The sequence below is a fragment of the Apium graveolens genome, chromosome 7 (assembly GCF_009905375.1).
Source record: "Apium graveolens cultivar Ventura chromosome 7, ASM990537v1, whole genome shotgun sequence".
Lineage (NCBI taxonomy): Eukaryota > Viridiplantae > Streptophyta > Magnoliopsida > Apiales > Apiaceae > Apium > Apium graveolens.
In genome coordinates, this window is record NC_133653.1 from 106,868,731 (window position 1) to 106,887,591 (window position 18,861).

Below are 18,861 nucleotides of genomic sequence, written 5' to 3' on the forward strand. Positions count from 1 at the left end.
AGTGACAATTCATAAGCTGACAGAGGCACATGGGTTGACAGCGACAAACTGGAATGTGGCAGCCTCTAGGAGGAATCAAGAAAATGCAGTATTTCCATTCTGGTGCAAATAAGGAAGTATTCAAAGATTCATAGCTAAACCTAAATTGCATTGGATAGAGAAATGAAGAAGAAACATGTGAAGAATCTTTTATTTATATTTTACAGTTTTGTCTTCACTTGTAAACTTGGTGATATATAAACAAGTAGCAGCTAGTAATTAGATGTGAATTTTTAAGAGCTGTTTAGAAAAATCCAGAGAGAAAATCATCTAGTTTGTACTAGGACGCAGCTGTGATTTAATTCTTTGAATCACAGATTTTCTGAAATAACACATCTCCGGTGGAACAACAAATCCACCAGAAAAGTTTTTAAGTCTGTTGTGTTCTTTACATTTGTGTTTGAATATATATATCTGTCTGCATTAGCTGAAAGCAATTCACACACACTTGTTCATCAAAACACAATAGCCTAGAAACTGCTCAAAACTTGAAAAAGTTTTGAGATTTACATTCAACCCCCCTTCTGTAAATCTCATTGTTAGTTCACTGGGAATAACACCTACAACACTTGTTGTCCCACCTTCACCAGCTTCAGTGGAAGCATCCTGGCCTTCAGCAGTCATTTGTGGCTTCTTAGGGGTTTTAGTCCTAACCTTGACCATCTTCTCACATCCATTTGCTCTATCATGTGCCTGTGTAAGTGTATTGTTCCTAGTATTAATGTCTTAACAAAAATATCAGCAACAATATTGAACATAAATAGGCTTACCCTAGCAGGACAAGTCCTTATATTATGATTGGCCTCAGTACAGTAGGTACACTTTATTTTGATGTTGTGTCTTTTAAGCTTTGTTCCAGATGCATCAGCTATATCATTCACTTTGCTCCTCTGCTTATTTGGCCTCCTAGGTTGAACCTTTTTTTCTGGGGGCAAGGGCCTTGGATAGGGTGTTTCAGTCCATTCTGTCTCTCCTACTATTGGCTCAACAATGTTTGAATAACATTCTAAAAACATGTCTTTGTTGTATGACATGTGAATGAAAGGCTCATATGGTTTCTTGCTCCATGCTATGCATGCACAAGCATGGTAACAAGGAATACCAGACAAGCCCTACTTCTTACATGCACAATTATGAGCCTCCAAATCTACTACCATCTCATAACCACCAGCAGACATTATCACTAAATACCTAACATCTCCACTCCAAGTCACATGACAACCTTTACTCTGATCTGTTGCCCTACAAGTAAGAGCAAAATCATAGTTATCAACATCTCAGGTATGAATCCAAAGGTACCTAAAGAAAGTTATTTGACTTACTTGTTCAGCCTCTTCATAGCATTATGACACACTGAATTGTGGGCATAGCTGTTCAATATTTTGTCTCTTTTCTTCTGAATTCTCACCATAACATCATTATGAATGGCCTTTAGCATAGATATAATAGGTAGGTCCCTGTATTTCCTGATTGTGCTGTTAAAAACCTCACAATGGTTATTAACAAACATGTCACTCCTGCAAACATTCCTGAATGCACTCCGGGACCACTGACTTCTAGGTTTTTCACTAAGCCATTCAAAGCACTTCCTTGACAACTGTTGGACATAAATGTGAATATCAGGGTATAGTTAATGAAATGTAATTGCACTTTATATGAAAAAATGTAAAATTTGACAAACTTTTTTCATCTCTTGCATATGTTTGTTAAATATATAGTCAGTGGTGGCCCTAGCAGCCAACCACAAATACATCTTCACATCAATGCCTTTATGCTCCTTCCACATGTTCCTATATAGATACATGACACAGATCTGTGTTCAGCATTAGGGAATACAGCTTCCAAAGCATTTATCAAGCCCTGCCAAAGCACCAGCCAATCATTAACTACTATTATATATAGAAGTATTATTATTCAAATATTTTACCTTTTGTCTGTCACTTATAAAAGTGAATGCACCATCATTCTCTATCCTCATGTCAGAGTTGAGGCTCTCTAGAAACCAGTTCCAACTGTCATTATTTTCAGCTTCTACAACTGCCTAGGCAAGGGGATACATTCTATCATTTGCATCTGTTGCCACAGCTGCAAGCAACTGGTCACCATATGGGCCCTTCAAATGACATCCATCCAGTCCAAGCAATGGCCTACAACCATTTATGAATCCCATTTTTAGTGGACCAAGGCATATGTACATTCTCTTAAATCTCTTCCTACCACCTGCTAGTTCTTGATCTTCTGTCATAATTTGAACTGTTGACTGAGGCAACACCTTCAAAATCTGCTCCCCATACTCCCATACTCTCCCATACTGATCCACATATTTACCATTTATGTTGTCCAAAGCTTTCTTCTTTTCCCTTGCAATTGCATATACTCTAACATGACAATGCCAGTCATTAACAACTTTTTTCAAAAAAGCAGCTAGTGGCCATGTTGGATTCATCCTGATTTCATCTTCATAATGCTCAGCAATCCACCTTAAATTAATTTGTTTCTGATAAAAAGTAGTTGTGCAGGTATGTTTAGGGTTGTATACCTTGATCTGATAGGTATTGGTTGAGTTCATCTTTGAGGCATAAATCTTCCATTCACATGACTTCTCACAAATAAACCTCACCCTGATACCATAGTTCCTGCATATCGTAATAGGTCTTCAGTGCATAATTGCTTGCTTTCTCACTGCAGCTCTGAAGATGTTAGCATTTGGAAATAACATACCAAGCTGGAACTCTGGGTCCTTCATGTCAGTTATGGGATTGAAGACTGGAAATGTGACTTCCTCTTCACCAGTTGAATTGCATGCCATCCTCTCTGCAATACTTGATGCATAATTAGTAGAGGCATTACTGACATTTCCTCCTTCATCTTCACTACAACTTTTGTCATCTTCCAATTTTTCATTCTCAGGAACTGTGTCCTTTTCCGCAGGCTGCTCAATAATGTTTGCTCTATCATTTGGTTTCTTTTTCCCTTTCCCTTGGGCCTTCTCTTTCTTTTTCTTATCCCTCAAAATCTTGTGATTACAAACCTCATCATCAGTTGAATCCATGTTTGAAGCATCAGAGTAAAAACTACAATCACTCAGAACATCTCTATCCTCCACTGGGCTGTAGTTCTCATCAGATTCATCATCACTAAACCCCCATTCATGATATCTCTTTCATGATCTTCCATCATATCAGTAATGTTTGCTCCCACCTGCTCTGTGGTATGATCAACATACTCCATATTTTCAACCTATGAGGGGGCAAACTCCTGAGTGGGCACCCCATCAGCATCAACTACAGCAATAGGATCAGTTGTGATGGCATACACATATATAACCTTTGATGGTGGAAGCAACTCACACATTTCTACAATATCGCAATCTCTGTCCAAGGTATGCAAACCTCTTGTCATATCAGTCTTTGGCCACTTATAGAATAAGGTGTGCACTCCTATTTCCCCAAACTCTTTTAACATGCTTATCAACTCCAGTATACTCATTGTATCTGACTCACACAAATCAAAATATTCATAGGACCCCCCAACATATTGAATGCCTAAATCTGTCTCATTAAACTTGCCCCAATAATACATTTTAATAGTGAACATGTCTTCATAAGCTGCAACAACCAAATTTACCTTGTAAAACAACTTTACCCATGTTTTACTAAACAACAAATTGACACTACAGAACACTCCACTATAGCAATTACACATTTAAAAAAAACACATTTACCTATCCTTTATCCATGTTATACTGAACAACACATTGTCAGAAAAACATAAAAACACTCCTTTTTAGCAATTACACATTTCTACACATTTCGAATGTTATAACAAATCGATGACAACATGCACAGGGATCGACAACAACATATTGATTTTAAAAAATGCACTTAACACTCGTACATAGATAAAACCCTATTTAACAAATCCTAAGAACTGATCATGAGCAAAACAAACCCTAAGTCACAACTCAGGGTAAAAACTTAATTAAAAATAAACCCCAAGTACACAAAACCGAGTGTAAGTTCTTACCATCATAATCAGGACCTTCATCTGGCTTGTAGATGTCTTTGTCACTAGCTTTTCTCCGAAACCACCCCATTCTTGGTCGAATGAGCAGAGGCAAGAGCAAAATTGGCGGGAGAGAAGACAAAGACGAAGTGATGAAATGAAAAGGGTAAAGTAATTTGGGGGTTTTAACTGTATATGTTTATTGACAAAACTGCCCCTAGCAAAAGTAACGGTGTTAGTTCTATTTGACGAAAATACACTAACCACAAAAACGGTCAGAGTTCATGTACACAAAATGAGAGTTTTTATAGTATGATACTTAAGGTGGTCTGACACACAAAGTGCAAGTACACAAAGTGCACTTTACTCTATTTTTTAACATGTTATAAAACTCACCAGGGCTGGCACCCACCCCAGCCCATACGTGAGTCCGCCCCTGCAGTTCCGGTTATATATTTCAACCTAACCGATACAAACCGAACCAATTACTAATACTAATAAATAAATATTACATTTTTCATATATAATTTATGATTGCATGGTTATATTGCATAATCAGTCTATAATTTGTAATTTAAATTGATTTAACCGTTTGATCTGTAATATGTAATAACATAAATATGTTAGTAACTCCATAGTCTGGAGATTGATTTGTGTATTTGTTTAGTCCTCGTGCGTGTCAGTGACAGTGTGTGCAACTGTGCATATATGACTACTTCATGGCAACCATTGTTTAATTATGGTAATTTCTTAAATTTCTATAGTTTACTAGATACTCCCTCTCTCCCTTTCAATTGTTTATATTTTTTAGGAAGTGTTCGGCACGTATTTTAAGGTGCATAAAATATATAGTTATGTAACTTATTTTTACAATTTTCTTTTTCTGAATAAAAGTTAAATATTTTAATTTTTATTCAGAAAAACAAAATTGTAAAAAAAAATTAAAAAACTATACATAATATGCACCTTAAAATGCGTGTCAGACACTCTCTAAAAAATGTTAAAAATTGAAAGGGACAGAGGGAGTATTATTGTTTGTCTTTGATATTATATACTACCATTCTTATTTTGTGATATTCCATGTTCCATTGTAAGCATATTATGTGTTAATAGAATTATGTTTGCATTGTCTCGTTTGTATATCAATTTTTATTTTTATATTTGTCGAGTTTGTGTATTATAGCCGATTATTTAATATAATCACCTATTTTCATCAAAAGAAAAAATTACGAGGAAATGCAAACGAACATATACTCCCACTATTTCATTTTATCAACCACTTGACTTTTCTGCACACATTTCAAGATTAAAAAAAATAAAGAACTATAAGTAATATGCACCTTAAAATGCGTGACGAACACTCTCTAAAAAATATAAACAATTGAAAGGGACGGAGAGAGTATTATTGTTTGTCTCTGATATTATATTAAATAATCGGCTATAATACACAAACTCAACAAATATAAAAATAAAAATTGATATACAAACGAGACAATGCAAACATAATTCTATTAACACGTAATATGCTTACAATGGAACATGGAATATCAGAGACAAACAATAATAAAATTACGTGTTAATAGAATTATGTTTGCATTGTCTCGTTTGTATATCAATTTTTATTTTTATATTTGTTGAGTTTGTGTATTATAGCCGATTATTTAATATAATCACCTATTTTCATCAAAAGAAAAAATTATGAGGAAATGCAAATGAACATATACTCCCACTATTTCATTTTATCAATCACTTGACTTTTCTGCACACATCTCAAGATTAAAAAAAAATTAAAGAACTATATGTAATATGCACCTTAAAATGCGTGTCGGACACTCTCTAAAAAATGTAAACAATTGAAAGGGACGGAGGGAGTATTATTGTTTTTCTCTGATATTATATACTACCATTCTTATTTTGTGATATTCCATATTCCATTGTAAGCATATTATGTGTTAATAGAATTATGTTTGCATTGTCTCGTTTGTATATCAATTTTTATTTTTATATTTGTCGAGTTTGTGTATTATAGCCGATTATTTAATATAATCACCTATTTTCATCAAAAGAAAAAATTATGAGGAAATGCAAACAAACATATACTCCCACTATTTCATTTTATCAATCACTTGACTTTTTCTGCACATCTCAAGATTAAAAAAAATTAAAGAATTATACGTAATATGCACCTTAAAATGCGTGTTGGACACTCTCTAAAAAATGTAAACAATGAAAGGGACGGAGGGAGTATTATTGTTTGTCTCTGATATTATATACTACCATTCTTATTTTGAGATATTCCATATTCCATTGTAAGCATATTATGTGTTAATAGAATTATGTTTGCATTGTCTCGTTCGTATATCAATTTTTATTTTTATATTTGTCGAGTTTGTGTATTATAATTATTTAATATAATTACATATTTTCATCAAAAGAAAAAATTACGAGGAAATGCAAACGAACATATACTCCCACTATTTAATTTTATCAATCACTTGACTTTTCTGCACACATCTCAAGATTAAAAAAAAATTAAAGAACTATACGTAATATGCACCTTAAAATGCGTGTCGGACACTCTCTAAAAAATGTAAACAATTGAAAGGGACGGAGGGAGTATTATTGTTTGTCTCTGATATTATATACTACCATTCTTATTTTGTGATATTCCATGTTCCATTGTAAGCATATTATGTGTTAATAGAATTATGTTTGCATTGTCTCGTTTGTATATCAATTTTTATTTTTATATTTGTCGAGTTTGTGTATTATAGCCGATTATTTAATATAATCACCTATTTTCATCAAAAGAAAAAATTAAGAGGAAATGCAAATGAACATATACTCCCTCTATTTCATTTTATCAATCACTTGACTTTTCTGCACACATCTCAAGATGCATTGACTGCATCTTCAAAATTATTATTTTTAAAATTTTCTTTTTATAATAAAAATTTAAGTTATATATTTTTAATCAAAAAAATAAAAAATAAAAAAATTATAATTTTAAGTAATTAGTCAAATGACATAGAAATGAGTGTAGAAAAGTTAAAAAACTATTAAAAAGAATAGAGGGAAGTAAATATAAAAAACATGACATATTGGGCGGGGCCATTTGCTTAAATGTGGCCGCATCCCATTGGGCGCAAAAAATGGAGGATAAGATTTGAAAATCAAAGTACCCAGAAAGCACATAAACACACTTGGTATTAGTTGAAAAAGTGCAGTCTCCTCTTCCTTCTTGTGGGAACATATATACGTATGTATGTATGTATGTATAGATTGTGAAGGGAGACAGGCATGGCAATGAAAGCCACATTATGCAAACTAAACCCCAGTAGCTCTGGTTTCATGCAATTTCATTACCACACCCCTCAAATCATCACAAGGTATCAACATTTATTAATCGTCTCTTTTTTTCCATTAATTTCTTTATTTATGGTGGATTTTGTATACTACCCACAAGTTAAGATAAACAATTAATCATCTTTTTTATAAGGGTATAAGTATTTCATTGATATTGTCTATTGACTATTGTCTTTATCAAATTTGTGTGTCTTGGAATCTTGATGATTCTACTTGGTTATGTTTTCTGGATAGAATATGTATTCATTTGAAATTGTGGTTAAAGAATGTTTTGAGGGATATGAAACTTGTCTAAGATGACTAGACGTTTTTTTAGTATCATTGCTGCAGATAGATAGTCATGACTCATGAGTCATCTGTTACTGCAAATTCCTCTTATATTGCTCTAGAAATAGATATCAAAGTTGGGTACATAGGACATTTCCTATTTTCAGGCCAAGAGAAGAGATGCTTCATTAGCTCCCTTGTCATTGAACTTCTATCAGATAGATAAAGGATGTTACAAATGTATCATTGATGAAATGCTCCAACATATATAAAGGATTACTTGATTACGTCTATTTTTTAAGTGAAAAATTACCATAGTGCGGGGAAAATAAGACCTCACCTATCAGTCTCCTCGTAACAATTAAAGAGATCAGAAAACATAAAAACATAAAGCTATCTTACTTCATGTTATGCATAGGGCTAAACACAAGAAAATAAGTATTTGATATTAAATTAATACTTAAGCCTTACTTCAAGATCAAGTTTATCAAAAGAATGTTATCAGTTACATTTTTGGATAACAAAAAAACTATAACAGTTTATAGCCTCCATCTACCTCTTAGCTTAGGCCATTAACTATTTTAGATACAAATAGTCTCCAACATAACTACAGTGATCACAAGTTGTCTCTATATATGGTGTCCTTTTCTTCTATCTCTTAATTTGATGAGTTCACCAGTAAAGCACAAACAATGTCTAAATCTCCGAGCAAATGTTTTTACAAGAAGGCTTGAAAGGTCACAAATTCCATTTTGCCAGCTATATGTATGCGATTTCTACAGTAACTATACCTAAGAAATAGCATGTTGTGCCCCATTCATTGCCTTCAAAAATAGATTCCCAGAGATTATAAATGCATATGCCATAACCTCCTGTTAGATTCTAGTTTTAACAGGGGATTCCACAATTTGGACAAAAGCTTCAAATTAAGAAGTTCTATATTTTTCATATTTTTGTTTCCTTTCTGAATACAGTTCTGTTGATTTCCTTCTTCCTTTACCATTTACAATATTTTTAATGGCTTGCTGTCAGTTATACTTGACCTTACCCATCCTTAATCTATAAGACAATAAACTAAGGAAGAACGACAGTATGGTAAACTATGGTATGACTGGTTAATTGTATATTTTACAGCTACTATTCAATGATTACTTTGTCTTCTGAAGACAAAAAATCATCATGCTGCTGCATTGGCAGTCAAGTATATAAAAACAGCAGACCATGTGGAAGACAGATTAAGATCAAAGGACAGTATCGTTGGTCCTCTAACATTAGAGCACTACATTCTGAAGCCGCAAAACAAGATGATGTACCTAGAGAAACATTGATATGGAGGGCCATCAAATTACCAATATATTCTGTCGCTTTGGTTCCCATCACAGTAAGATACTGATTTTGTTTTAGATGTGAAGTATATACTGTAGTTAAAATTGTTTTACAGAATGGACAAAAGGAAATATTTACACCAGACTGCATATTGAATATTATATCCAGTTATGTAATTAGAGTAAGCATGAACCTGTACTATTAGGTTAATCTTGGTCCCTTTAACACATTTTGTCCCAACATATCGGAACTAGTGAAGCACTCTGGCCTCTCTACGGTATCCTGTATATTTATAAACATCAGCTTTGCTTCAAACCTCTGTACTTGTAATCCCCAAGAGAGTACTCCACTTCTCAAATTAATTGCAAAAAATTTACTTTGATTTTTCACTTATCGTTTAATTTGTAAACATGGTACTGGATCAGATATTCAATTAGGCCTTGCCTTCTTGCTATGATTTATAGAAGCGTGTCGCATAATGTCTAACTGTCTGGCTTTCATCATCTTTGCCATCCAGGTTGGAAGTGCAGCCGCATATTCTCTTACCGGGCTTTGTTCAGCCAGGCGTTATCTAGTGATCTTGGTATCTTCAGTTCTTATAATCACTTGGCTGAACTTGAGGTAAGACTTTCTAGTGTTTTACTATTAATTTCCCTGGGAAGCATCTGTAATATTAAGAAAACTCCATATCCAGAAACTGCACATTGGTATACAGATAAAGAAATAAAAACTAAAGAAACAGGTTGTTGTCGAGATAGAAATTTCATTTAGACTGGACTAGGTGAGCACTAGATATGTTAGTCTTATGAACTACATATATCTTTCCCAGAGGATGTCCTACAAGAATAGATAGTGGTACAATATCCAATTTGATGAACTCGAATTGGTGAATATTTTTTAAATTAATAAGCTGTTCTCATGATTGAAAATCCATCTCTTCATCTTATTTTCCCTTTCATTCCCTTCTTAAGCCTATTTCTTCTTTAGGGTTGTTCATAATATAGGTTATTGTTATCTCAGTTGTTTCTTGTTACTTCCTTTCTTTTCCGTGTATTTACAAGTGTGTAATATGGGCAGCAACGACGTTTATGATTTTGATACAGGAGCAGATATCAACAAGAAAGAGTCTGTTGTTAACTTAGTTGGCAGGTACGGACTTATTTCTCATAACACTTTTTAGGATGTAATATATTCTTACATTTCACCGGAGGCTGATAACTGATGGTTTGTATTGAATATTTGAAGTCGTACAGGGACCCTGATTGCTGCTTACCTACTATTAGTTCTCGGTTTTATGGGGCTTGCTTGGGCATCTGTGGAGGCTGGCAGTATGAGATCCATTTTATTATTGGCAAGTGCAATTTCCTGTGGCTACATATATCAGGTACCAGGTCTTACTAAGCAGTATTCGCGGTAACATCCAGGATGATAAGAAAGTATTAGGTGGATTCCTTTAAATTGTTTTCCTAATAGCATACTGATATCTGAATGTATCGCCTGAAATCTCCTTTATCGGAAAAAAATTATAATATTGGAACTTCAGAGCATCTGCCGTCTTAAGATAGGAAACCACTGCAATAGAAATTCCCTAGTAGTCGGTAAGTTCATGATCATGTGCAACGTTCAAATATTAGAGGCATCAAGTGCTTCTGGACTCCTTTCTCAATCGCCGTAATGAATTCAGAAACACGAATTCAAGTGAAAGAAAATAGTATGCATAATTAATGGTTGAACTGCTAATTATCCAGACGAAGGACATAAGAAGTTGTTAGATATCTTTTTTTTTCCGGTAGGTTACATAGTTCTAGTACAAGGGGAAGGGAGTGAGGCTTTCAATCCATGACCTTCTCATGGTGAAAGAAGTTGGGGGTGTATAAGATAAAATATGATTAAATTAATATCAACTCCCAACACCTTGAGGGTTTTGGAGACCTGGTAACCTAACCGGGATAGAGAGGAGAGACTATGCCACTAGGCTATCCAGGAAACCTCATTATCAGAAATCTTTATTGTTCAAAGAACAGAGACTTCACTCCAAATATCTTTCCTTCACTAGTTGGATAAAGGAAATATATAGTGAACATCCTGTATAGAAGCAGACTAATAAAACGGTATGATAAAGCAGACTAATTTCCAGGCCTTTCTTCTTTACCACTCAAGCTACTAACAGGGATCTGGAAAAGTATCATGATAAGTGGCATAATCAGTTGTTCTTTGAATCCTTGCACATGTTCATATCCAATTTGAAGTACAATAAGCCAGTTAGGGGGCGATGAGCTGCTCACAGCTTGCTAGAATGACACTTCTGTCTAAATTAATTCACATGAATCATGTTGTGATGGTGTAAAAAGAAGTGTCTCCTATGCTGACTACAAAAGAAGATGCCAGTTTATAATGTTTTCTATTGAATGCAGTGCCCACCATTTCGTTTAAGCTACCAAGGATTAGGAGAACCCTTATGCTTCACAGCATTTGGCCCGTTTGCTACTACAGCTTTTTATCTACTGCAGAGTAGCACAAGGTTCGATAACTTTTGCAGTTTTAATCTAGTATTGAATTTAAATATAATTACCTTGTTAATACTAATCTAAATTAACATATTAAAGAGAGCTTCCAATAAGTGGGACAATCCTCTGTGCATCACTTCTTGTTGGCTTCAGTACAACCCTCATTCTTTTCTGCAGTCACTTTCATCAGGTAGTCTCCTTCGCTTTCTTGTTATTCCAGCAATCTTTTTATTTTTATTTTTGGGCTAGTTCCTCAAATTTATGATGGAAATTTCAGATAAATGAAGATATACCTGTAGGAAAACTGTCTCCCTTGGTGAGTAATCTACCGTTAAAAGTCAAATCTAATTAAAGATATTAAGGAACAAGCAAATTGTTCTATTTTTGGAATTCAGGTAAGGCTTGGCACAAATGCTGGTTCAGAAATAGTAAAAGTAGCAGTGGTAGCACTTTATGCATTTCTATTTGCATTCGGTCTTAACAGAGCTCTGCCCTTTTCTTCAGTTGTAAGTCATTAACACTAGTTTCAAAAATATCCTTAAAATTTTCTTCAATAAATTATAGATTATTTAGATATGCCTCCTTGTCTAATATGTTTAAATGTTGCTAAATTTTCTCATCTGTATTTTGTTGGCTCTGTCCTGATTGTGTTCCTGGTTTTTTTTTCAGTTACTTTGTGCCCTTACATTACCTGTTGGCAATCTTGTGGTTAGATTTGTCAGTGAGAATCACGTGGTGAGTAGAAAATTTGAACTTTCAACCAAATTTCTAGAGGAATGTTATGCTAGTTTAAAGTTTACAAAAATGCACCGTATACTTTTCTTCACTAGATGAGCAATAGGAGACTAGAGACTTGAGGTCAAGTGACCTGTGTTCCTAAATTAAATATGTTTATGTGCAAATTCAAATTTTCAAGGACAAAAATAAGATCTTCATGGCCAAGTATTTTTGCGTGAGATTGCATACCATATTTGGAGCTGCTTTGGCTGCCGGGCTAGTGGTTGCCAGATTGATCCCAGGAAGACTTGTAGCTGGTGGTCCCTGAGGAAGCTATGAAACTATATTATGCAAAATCTGATGGACGAAAGTTTATCAACAGTACGAGATCAATCATGTACCTGGATTGTGTCTCTCCTGTTTGGTTAGGTTGAAAAATGGAATTACAACTTGATACTTCAGACTTTGAGTTCAGACAGCAGACAGATTCAAGGTCTGAATAATAAATAAATCATTTTCTGAAGCACCAAAAAAATAAAAGTCCTCCAGATTCTTTGGTTTAGAGATGCAGGTCCTTTATTGGCCTCCATGTTTAAGCAATCCAGTCTTAAGATTGCTGGTCTACTGTCTATCGCTAGAGTTTGCAACAAAATGTAAATAAATTTTGTTTCCCTTGGGAATATTTTGCTTTTTACTGATTCATGTTAGATTAGTTTAATTTGATACGAGCAAGCAGAATGTCAATGATTTGCGATATTGCTGATTAATTTTCATTATATTCAAGGTATGTCATGTTTTAACAAGTCTAACATTTTTTCAGCTTTTTGTAAGAAGTAAAAGTGTTAGTTGTTGCAGCTTATGCATTGCTATTTGTTAATTGTAGTCTTGTGTTTTGTCAGGGATTTAGGGTAGTGAACATCAGTATGGTCCGTTTCATGTTATGCAATCAGTAGAATTCTTCAGCTGTGGCACTGCATTCTTTAAATAAGATTTTGCATCTTCCCACATTAAAGCATTTCAAGAAAAGTCTGCTTGCAGAGTTCAATTTCGATTTCAAAATTATTTACTTGCTATTCTGTCTAACATGTCAGACAATTAAATTGGTGCTGCACATATGACTCCGACATGAAACTGAAGAACGAGACATTAAATACTATTAAAGCTCCAAGTTTAGGATATGAGCATAAAGGACCAAATGTCGTGGTTTAAACTCTTTGCTAAATTATCTGCAGACTCAGATATACCGTGCCAGATAACAACAAATTACCTCGCAGTTCTCTTGCATCAGAGCACATACAAAGTACCAGATTTTTGCATCAAACAAATGTTGCATGTTACAGATTAGTGATGCTAATAGTAGTATTTATTTATAGATTTCATTAAAAGCACGCATGTTCGCATTTCAGTTAATTACAAATAACAAATGAATGTGCATCTGTTTATAAGTTTATTGAATAGATGCAAAGTGAGATACTGAGCTGTGTAAGCAGACATTGAACCGGAGTCCTTCATGATATATTGATATTTAATTGAGCATTCACAGATTCTTTTGGGTGAAATTGATAAAGTTCAGCTGGACTTTTTTGTTCTTATTCACCTGCACTCAAATGGAAATTAATCTCTGCCTTGAAGAAGTTATCTTTTTCAGTAACTCCAACACTGACCAGGTTTTATTGAAAAGGGGAATGTGAAATCAGATATCAAAATAACCTTCTGCAAGGGTTCTGGATTGGTTTTGGCATGGAATGGTTGAGGATATATGACAGGACTGTGATAAGCAGAGGACGACCATACCATACAGTCTGCAATGTAAGCATAGTGAACAAGTCTGGACAACAAATTTAAGAACAAAATGGATAATTGTGTTGAAAAATAATATTCTGTGAAATAAATGTATGCAAGGAGATGCAGTGAAGACACATAGACACAACTCACTACACAAGTATAAGCTGCAAGGAGATACATATACAAAAACTTGAATGAAACCACAAGAGGGAGATATACTTACCTTTTCAATGAGACTGCAGGTTTAGGAAGTGTCCTGTACACTGTCTCAGGTCCTTCTTTCAAGAGTTATTGCTGTTTGTTTTCTAATTTTAGTTCAATAAAAAGAATCAAAGTTATTACTGGAGACACTATGGCAGTTCAACACAATTGCTCAAAATGACCACTTCATGTGATCATTTCATACATTAACTTGTACCTTTAAATGACGCGATTGATAAAACTTTATCCAACTCACAAGTGCACATAATTTTCACGAGAATACAAAAATTGTTTTATTTGATAAGAACTCTAAAAACGGATCCCTTTTCGATGTTCTGAAAATACAATGAAACAAGCAACAACAGAACACCGCAACCTTATCTAAATCTCACACAACTCTCTCTTACTTGATAAAAGATAAGATTGTGTTACACCTATATTTCCTGTAAAAATGTAGTTCTATAGAGTCAAATTTAACAATCTAATGTCAGAAGCCTGCCTATTAGACAAATTAACAAAAATGGTACAAGCTAAGACATGATTAAGTATAACTCTCGTGTGTCCGTGATTTTCTCTTGGCAAAGAGTAAAACTTGCAAGAAATACCTGCAAGTAGCAAGTAGCAAGAAGTGAATCATCATCTTCCACGTGCTTGGCAGTTCCAAATTTCAATATTCATAACCTTGAAAAACTGAAACCTATACGGATCTGTTATCCAGTCATGGAGCTTATATCTAGCTCTTTACCAGCTAAGTGCTTGCTCTTTCTTCAAATTTCTATCGTTCATAACCTGTCTTATGTTCTCTGCAGATTCCCACTTCCCAAGAGCTGCGTATATACTTGACAGCGCAATATAACCCACACAGGACAAAGGGTCAAATTTAATAAGGTGTTCAGCGGCCATCCTTCCCATTTCGATATTTCCATGAATACTAGACACACCAAGTAAGGCATTCCAAACCCGACTATCAGGTTCACAAGGCATCCTCTTAAGCTGCTTTAGAACCTCATCAAAATGTCCAGCTCGACCCAAAAGATCAATTAAGCATGCATAATGTTCTTGATCCGGAAAGATATCATGGTCACTTTTAATGGATTCAAAAAAGCGAAGGCCCTCCTGTACAAGCCCCGAGTGGCTGCAAGCATTTAGAATGATGATAAAACTAATTCTATCTGGTTGCAAGCCTATACTTACCATGTATCTAAACATTTGTATTGCTTCTTCACCAAAGCCATGTTGTGCCAAGGCAGATAACATTGTGTTCCACAGTATAATATCATTTTTATCACCCATAACATCAAAAACCCGTTCTCCTATCCGTAACTTTCCGCACTTTGAATACATGTCGATGAGAGAGCTCACAACAATTGTATTAGGTCTGCAATTACTTCTTATCAAAAATGCATGAATTTCCTTACCATGCTTCAGGGATGGTATACCAGCACAAGCACATAGACAACTACTAAAAGTGAATTGATCTGGTTTGACTCGAGAGCTTATCATCTTTGTAAATAATTCAAGGGCCTCATATCCCATATTATATCTAGCATATCCTGAGACTAAAGTAGTCCAAGACACAGAATTTTTCTCAGGCATGGCATGAAACAATTCCCTAGCTAATCTCATCTCTCCCCACTTAGCATATCCAGAAACCAAGGTGGTCCAAGCCAAGACATCCCTAACTTTCATCCCGTCAAACAATCTTCTCGAGTCCCCTAATTCCCCGCAAGTTGCATACGCATCAACAATAGAACTCGCAATCACCACATTCGACAAAAACCCATCAATCAAAACCCGACAATGCACCTGCCTAGTAAACCCAAAATCCTTTAATTTCACACAAACAGTCAAAACCCCAGAAAAGCTAAACTCATTAAACCCAATCGACGACTTCCTCAACTCCTTAAAAAACCTCACACACTCACCATACTCCCCACTCTTCGCATACCCAATAACCATACTATTCCACGACACAACATCCTTCACCGGCATTCTATCAAACAACTTCCTAGCAGGACCCACCATCCCTAACTTAACATACCCAGAAACCATATTATTCCACGAATACAAATTCCTCTCAGACATCTTATCGAACAGTTGGCGTGCAACAACATGTTCACCACATTTACAATACATATTAATCAAATGATTCAATAAAAACGTGTTGGGGTATTTCAAACCAGTTAGCTTCAAATGAAGATGAACCCATTTGCCCTCTTTAAGAGACCTAGAATCAGCACATTCACGTAAAAGAAAAGCTAGTACATTTGAGTCTAAACGAGTACCTTTACGAGCAATGATATCTAAAGAATGAATGGCTTGTTTGAATAGACCTTGAGAGCAAAGATTGATGATGGATTGAACAATACATGGGCGCTTAGAGAATTTGGGCATTGCATGACACCATGTGAGATTGGGTTATTCATTTAGTTGCTCACAAGTTGTATGTAATTGTGTGTGTATATTAGATTCGGCGACCATCGCCAGTGTGTGTATGAGATAGCACCGTGAAATTGCTGCTGATTAGTGTAGATTTCAAGCCTATTAAAACAAATTCCAACTTTTGTTGCAATTTTGGATTTTACAAATTTCTAGTTCTAGAAATGAGGAATATAAAAAAAATTCATTTTTTCAAATAAGTGTAAAATTAGTAAGTTTTCGAATAATATATATATATATATATATATATAAAGTTACTCTAATAAAAATCAATTTTAGAATAAAAATTAGAAATCAAATAATTTGTTTTTAAAATTATTTCGAAATATAACATATATGATATGCAAATCGATCGTTGAGAGATTGAAGAAAAATAAAGTGAATCCAGATTTGAAAAAATTTAACTTGGCGGGAAAATTTAAATTAAAAACGGAGAAGAAAAGTTGAGATTGTGTGCGGGAAAGTGCAGATTAGTCGGGTGTTGTACTTTTAAGGAACCATTAGATTAGATTGATCTAATGGTTTAGATTAGTTTTTAATTTATATTTGATCATTTACATATATATATATATATGATGTCATTTAAAAAAAATTGTATACATAATTGTTGTGCTCAAAATTTCTTACATGTTCCATTTACGGCACGTTAAGAATTAGGCCTGGATAACATGAGCCAATATGACAGACCAGAGATCTATCATGCCCAAGCATAGGTGAGCTGGGGCAGGGTATAAGTGTACCTTTATTTTGAGATTCAGGTGCGGATATACATGCATACTTTCATATATAGAGTAAGAGTTGAACAAAAATTGTATTTTCTAAATATTAGGGAATGACACGAACGTTATCACCTAAAACATGAAGGTTCGTCTGAGTGTGCATTCATATGGCCAGGAGATTATTATGTTTTTACGAGTTAGTTTCCCAAGTCTCATTTTAATGATGATATTGAAAATACGCATTCAAAAGTTTTGGCATAAATTTGCTATTAAATCATGTGCTATGAGCAATGTCTCTCAAATGTAGGCATTTGTTCCGCACACACACATAACTAAGGTATGAAGATCGAAACCCATTTGTATCCCGGTGACGGTATGAACAGTTGTTCCCGGTGACGGTATGAACAGTTGTCCCCTCTCGTCACTCTCTTTATGACCGTTCATATAATTTTTGTCCTTTTCTATAAGTATGTTTTAGGTCTTTTCACATAATGTTAGGTCCCACACACTGTAGAAGGGGGTTGAATACAGTGTATACTACAATCAAATCGAATTAAGAACATAAGTATGAAACACAAAATAATCTTATTAATAAAACAGTATTACAATGGAACCGTTCTCTCTCAGTGATGAACAAAAGCTATACCAAGGGTTATAATCTTATTGAAACTATGGCTGCAAATGAGCATCAAAACCCAACTCAAAGGATGATGCTTGGGAAGGTAGCAGGTATTCTGGAAGTTGATGGAGCTACAACTAGTGCAGCGCAGCTCCAAGCGCTGTCTTTGAAGGTCGATTCTTTAGCCACCTATGGAGTCAATCATATAGCTATGGTCTGTGAGCTTTATGCAGGCTCCCATGCTACGGATCAGTGTTCTCTTGTGAATGAATCTGTTCAGTATGTGAACAATTATCAGCGACCGCAGCAGCCTGTGCCAGCTACTTATCATTCTAACAATAGAAATCATCCCAATTTCAGCTGGAACAATAATCAGAATGTTGTTCAGCAATCATATCAGCAGCCTATCAGTAAATAGCTTAATCCACCGGGATTCCAGCAACCACAGCATTACGCTCAAAGGCAATCATATCCTCAACAAGGAGGTGTTGCTCCACCTTCTAGTGCTGATTTCGAGGAGCTCAAGCTGTTGTGCAAAAGTCAGGCTATTTCTATCAAGACCTTGGAAAATCAAATCGGTCAAATAGTCAATGCAGTGCTCAATCGTCAACCTCGCACACTTCCCAGCGATACTGAAGTGCCAGGCAGGAAGAAAGCTAAAGAGCGAGTCAAGGCTATTACCTTAAGGTTTGGAAAAGTTGCTGATGCTGAAAAAGCGAAAGACGGAGAAGCTGAAGTTGTTGATGAAGAAGAGAAGCAAAAGGAGAAAGCGGCAGAACCAAGGAAGACTACTGTTGAACACACTCTGCCTGAGGGTAACACAGGGGAGAAACAGCTCTATCCTCCACCACCTTTCCCTAAGAGATTGCAA

At 35.0% G+C, this 18,861-nt stretch overlaps 2 protein-coding genes across 2 annotated transcripts; one reads left to right on the plus strand and one right to left on the minus strand.

Annotated features, from left to right (window-relative positions):
* The first annotated feature begins 7,236 nt into the window (after positions 1-7,236).
* On the plus strand, positions 7,237-13,030 carry LOC141671776 (2-carboxy-1,4-naphthoquinone phytyltransferase, chloroplastic). The gene is made up of 11 exons (XM_074478121.1): positions 7,237-7,433; positions 8,812-9,058; positions 9,521-9,624; positions 10,081-10,152; positions 10,249-10,387; positions 11,418-11,524; positions 11,610-11,700; positions 11,788-11,826; positions 11,906-12,016; positions 12,180-12,245; positions 12,427-13,030. The coding sequence occupies exons 1-11, from the start codon at positions 7,345-7,347 to the stop codon at positions 12,553-12,555; spliced, it is 1,194 nt and encodes a 397-aa protein (XP_074334222.1). The 5' UTR covers positions 7,237-7,344; the 3' UTR covers positions 12,556-13,030.
* Positions 13,031-13,444: 414 nt separating this feature from the next.
* Positions 13,445-16,773, minus strand: LOC141675105 (pentatricopeptide repeat-containing protein At2g21090). The gene is made up of 2 exons (XM_074481825.1): positions 14,819-16,773; positions 13,445-14,029 (listed from the first exon to the last, which is right to left on the minus strand). The coding sequence occupies exon 1, from the start codon at positions 16,605-16,607 to the stop codon at positions 14,955-14,957; it is 1,653 nt and encodes a 550-aa protein (XP_074337926.1). The 5' UTR covers positions 16,608-16,773; the 3' UTR covers positions 13,445-14,029; positions 14,819-14,954.
* Between the last annotated feature and the right edge of the window lie 2,088 nt (positions 16,774-18,861).

Bases quoted from the DNA above. Each gene is read 5' to 3' on its own strand.
- LOC141671776 (XM_074478121.1), top strand. From the start codon at position 7,345: ATGGCAATGAAAGCCACATTATGCAAACTAAACCCCAGTAGCTCTGGT. The intron at 10,388-11,417 runs GTACCAGGTCTT...TATTGAATGCAG, and splicing joins CCTGTGGCTACATATATCAG to TGCCCACCATTTCGTTTAAG. The intron at 11,827-11,905 runs GTGAGTAATCTA...TTTGGAATTCAG, and splicing joins TAGGAAAACTGTCTCCCTTG to GTAAGGCTTGGCACAAATGC.
- LOC141675105 (XM_074481825.1), bottom strand. From the start codon at position 16,607: ATGCCCAAATTCTCTAAGCGCCCATGTATTGTTCAATCCATCATCAAT.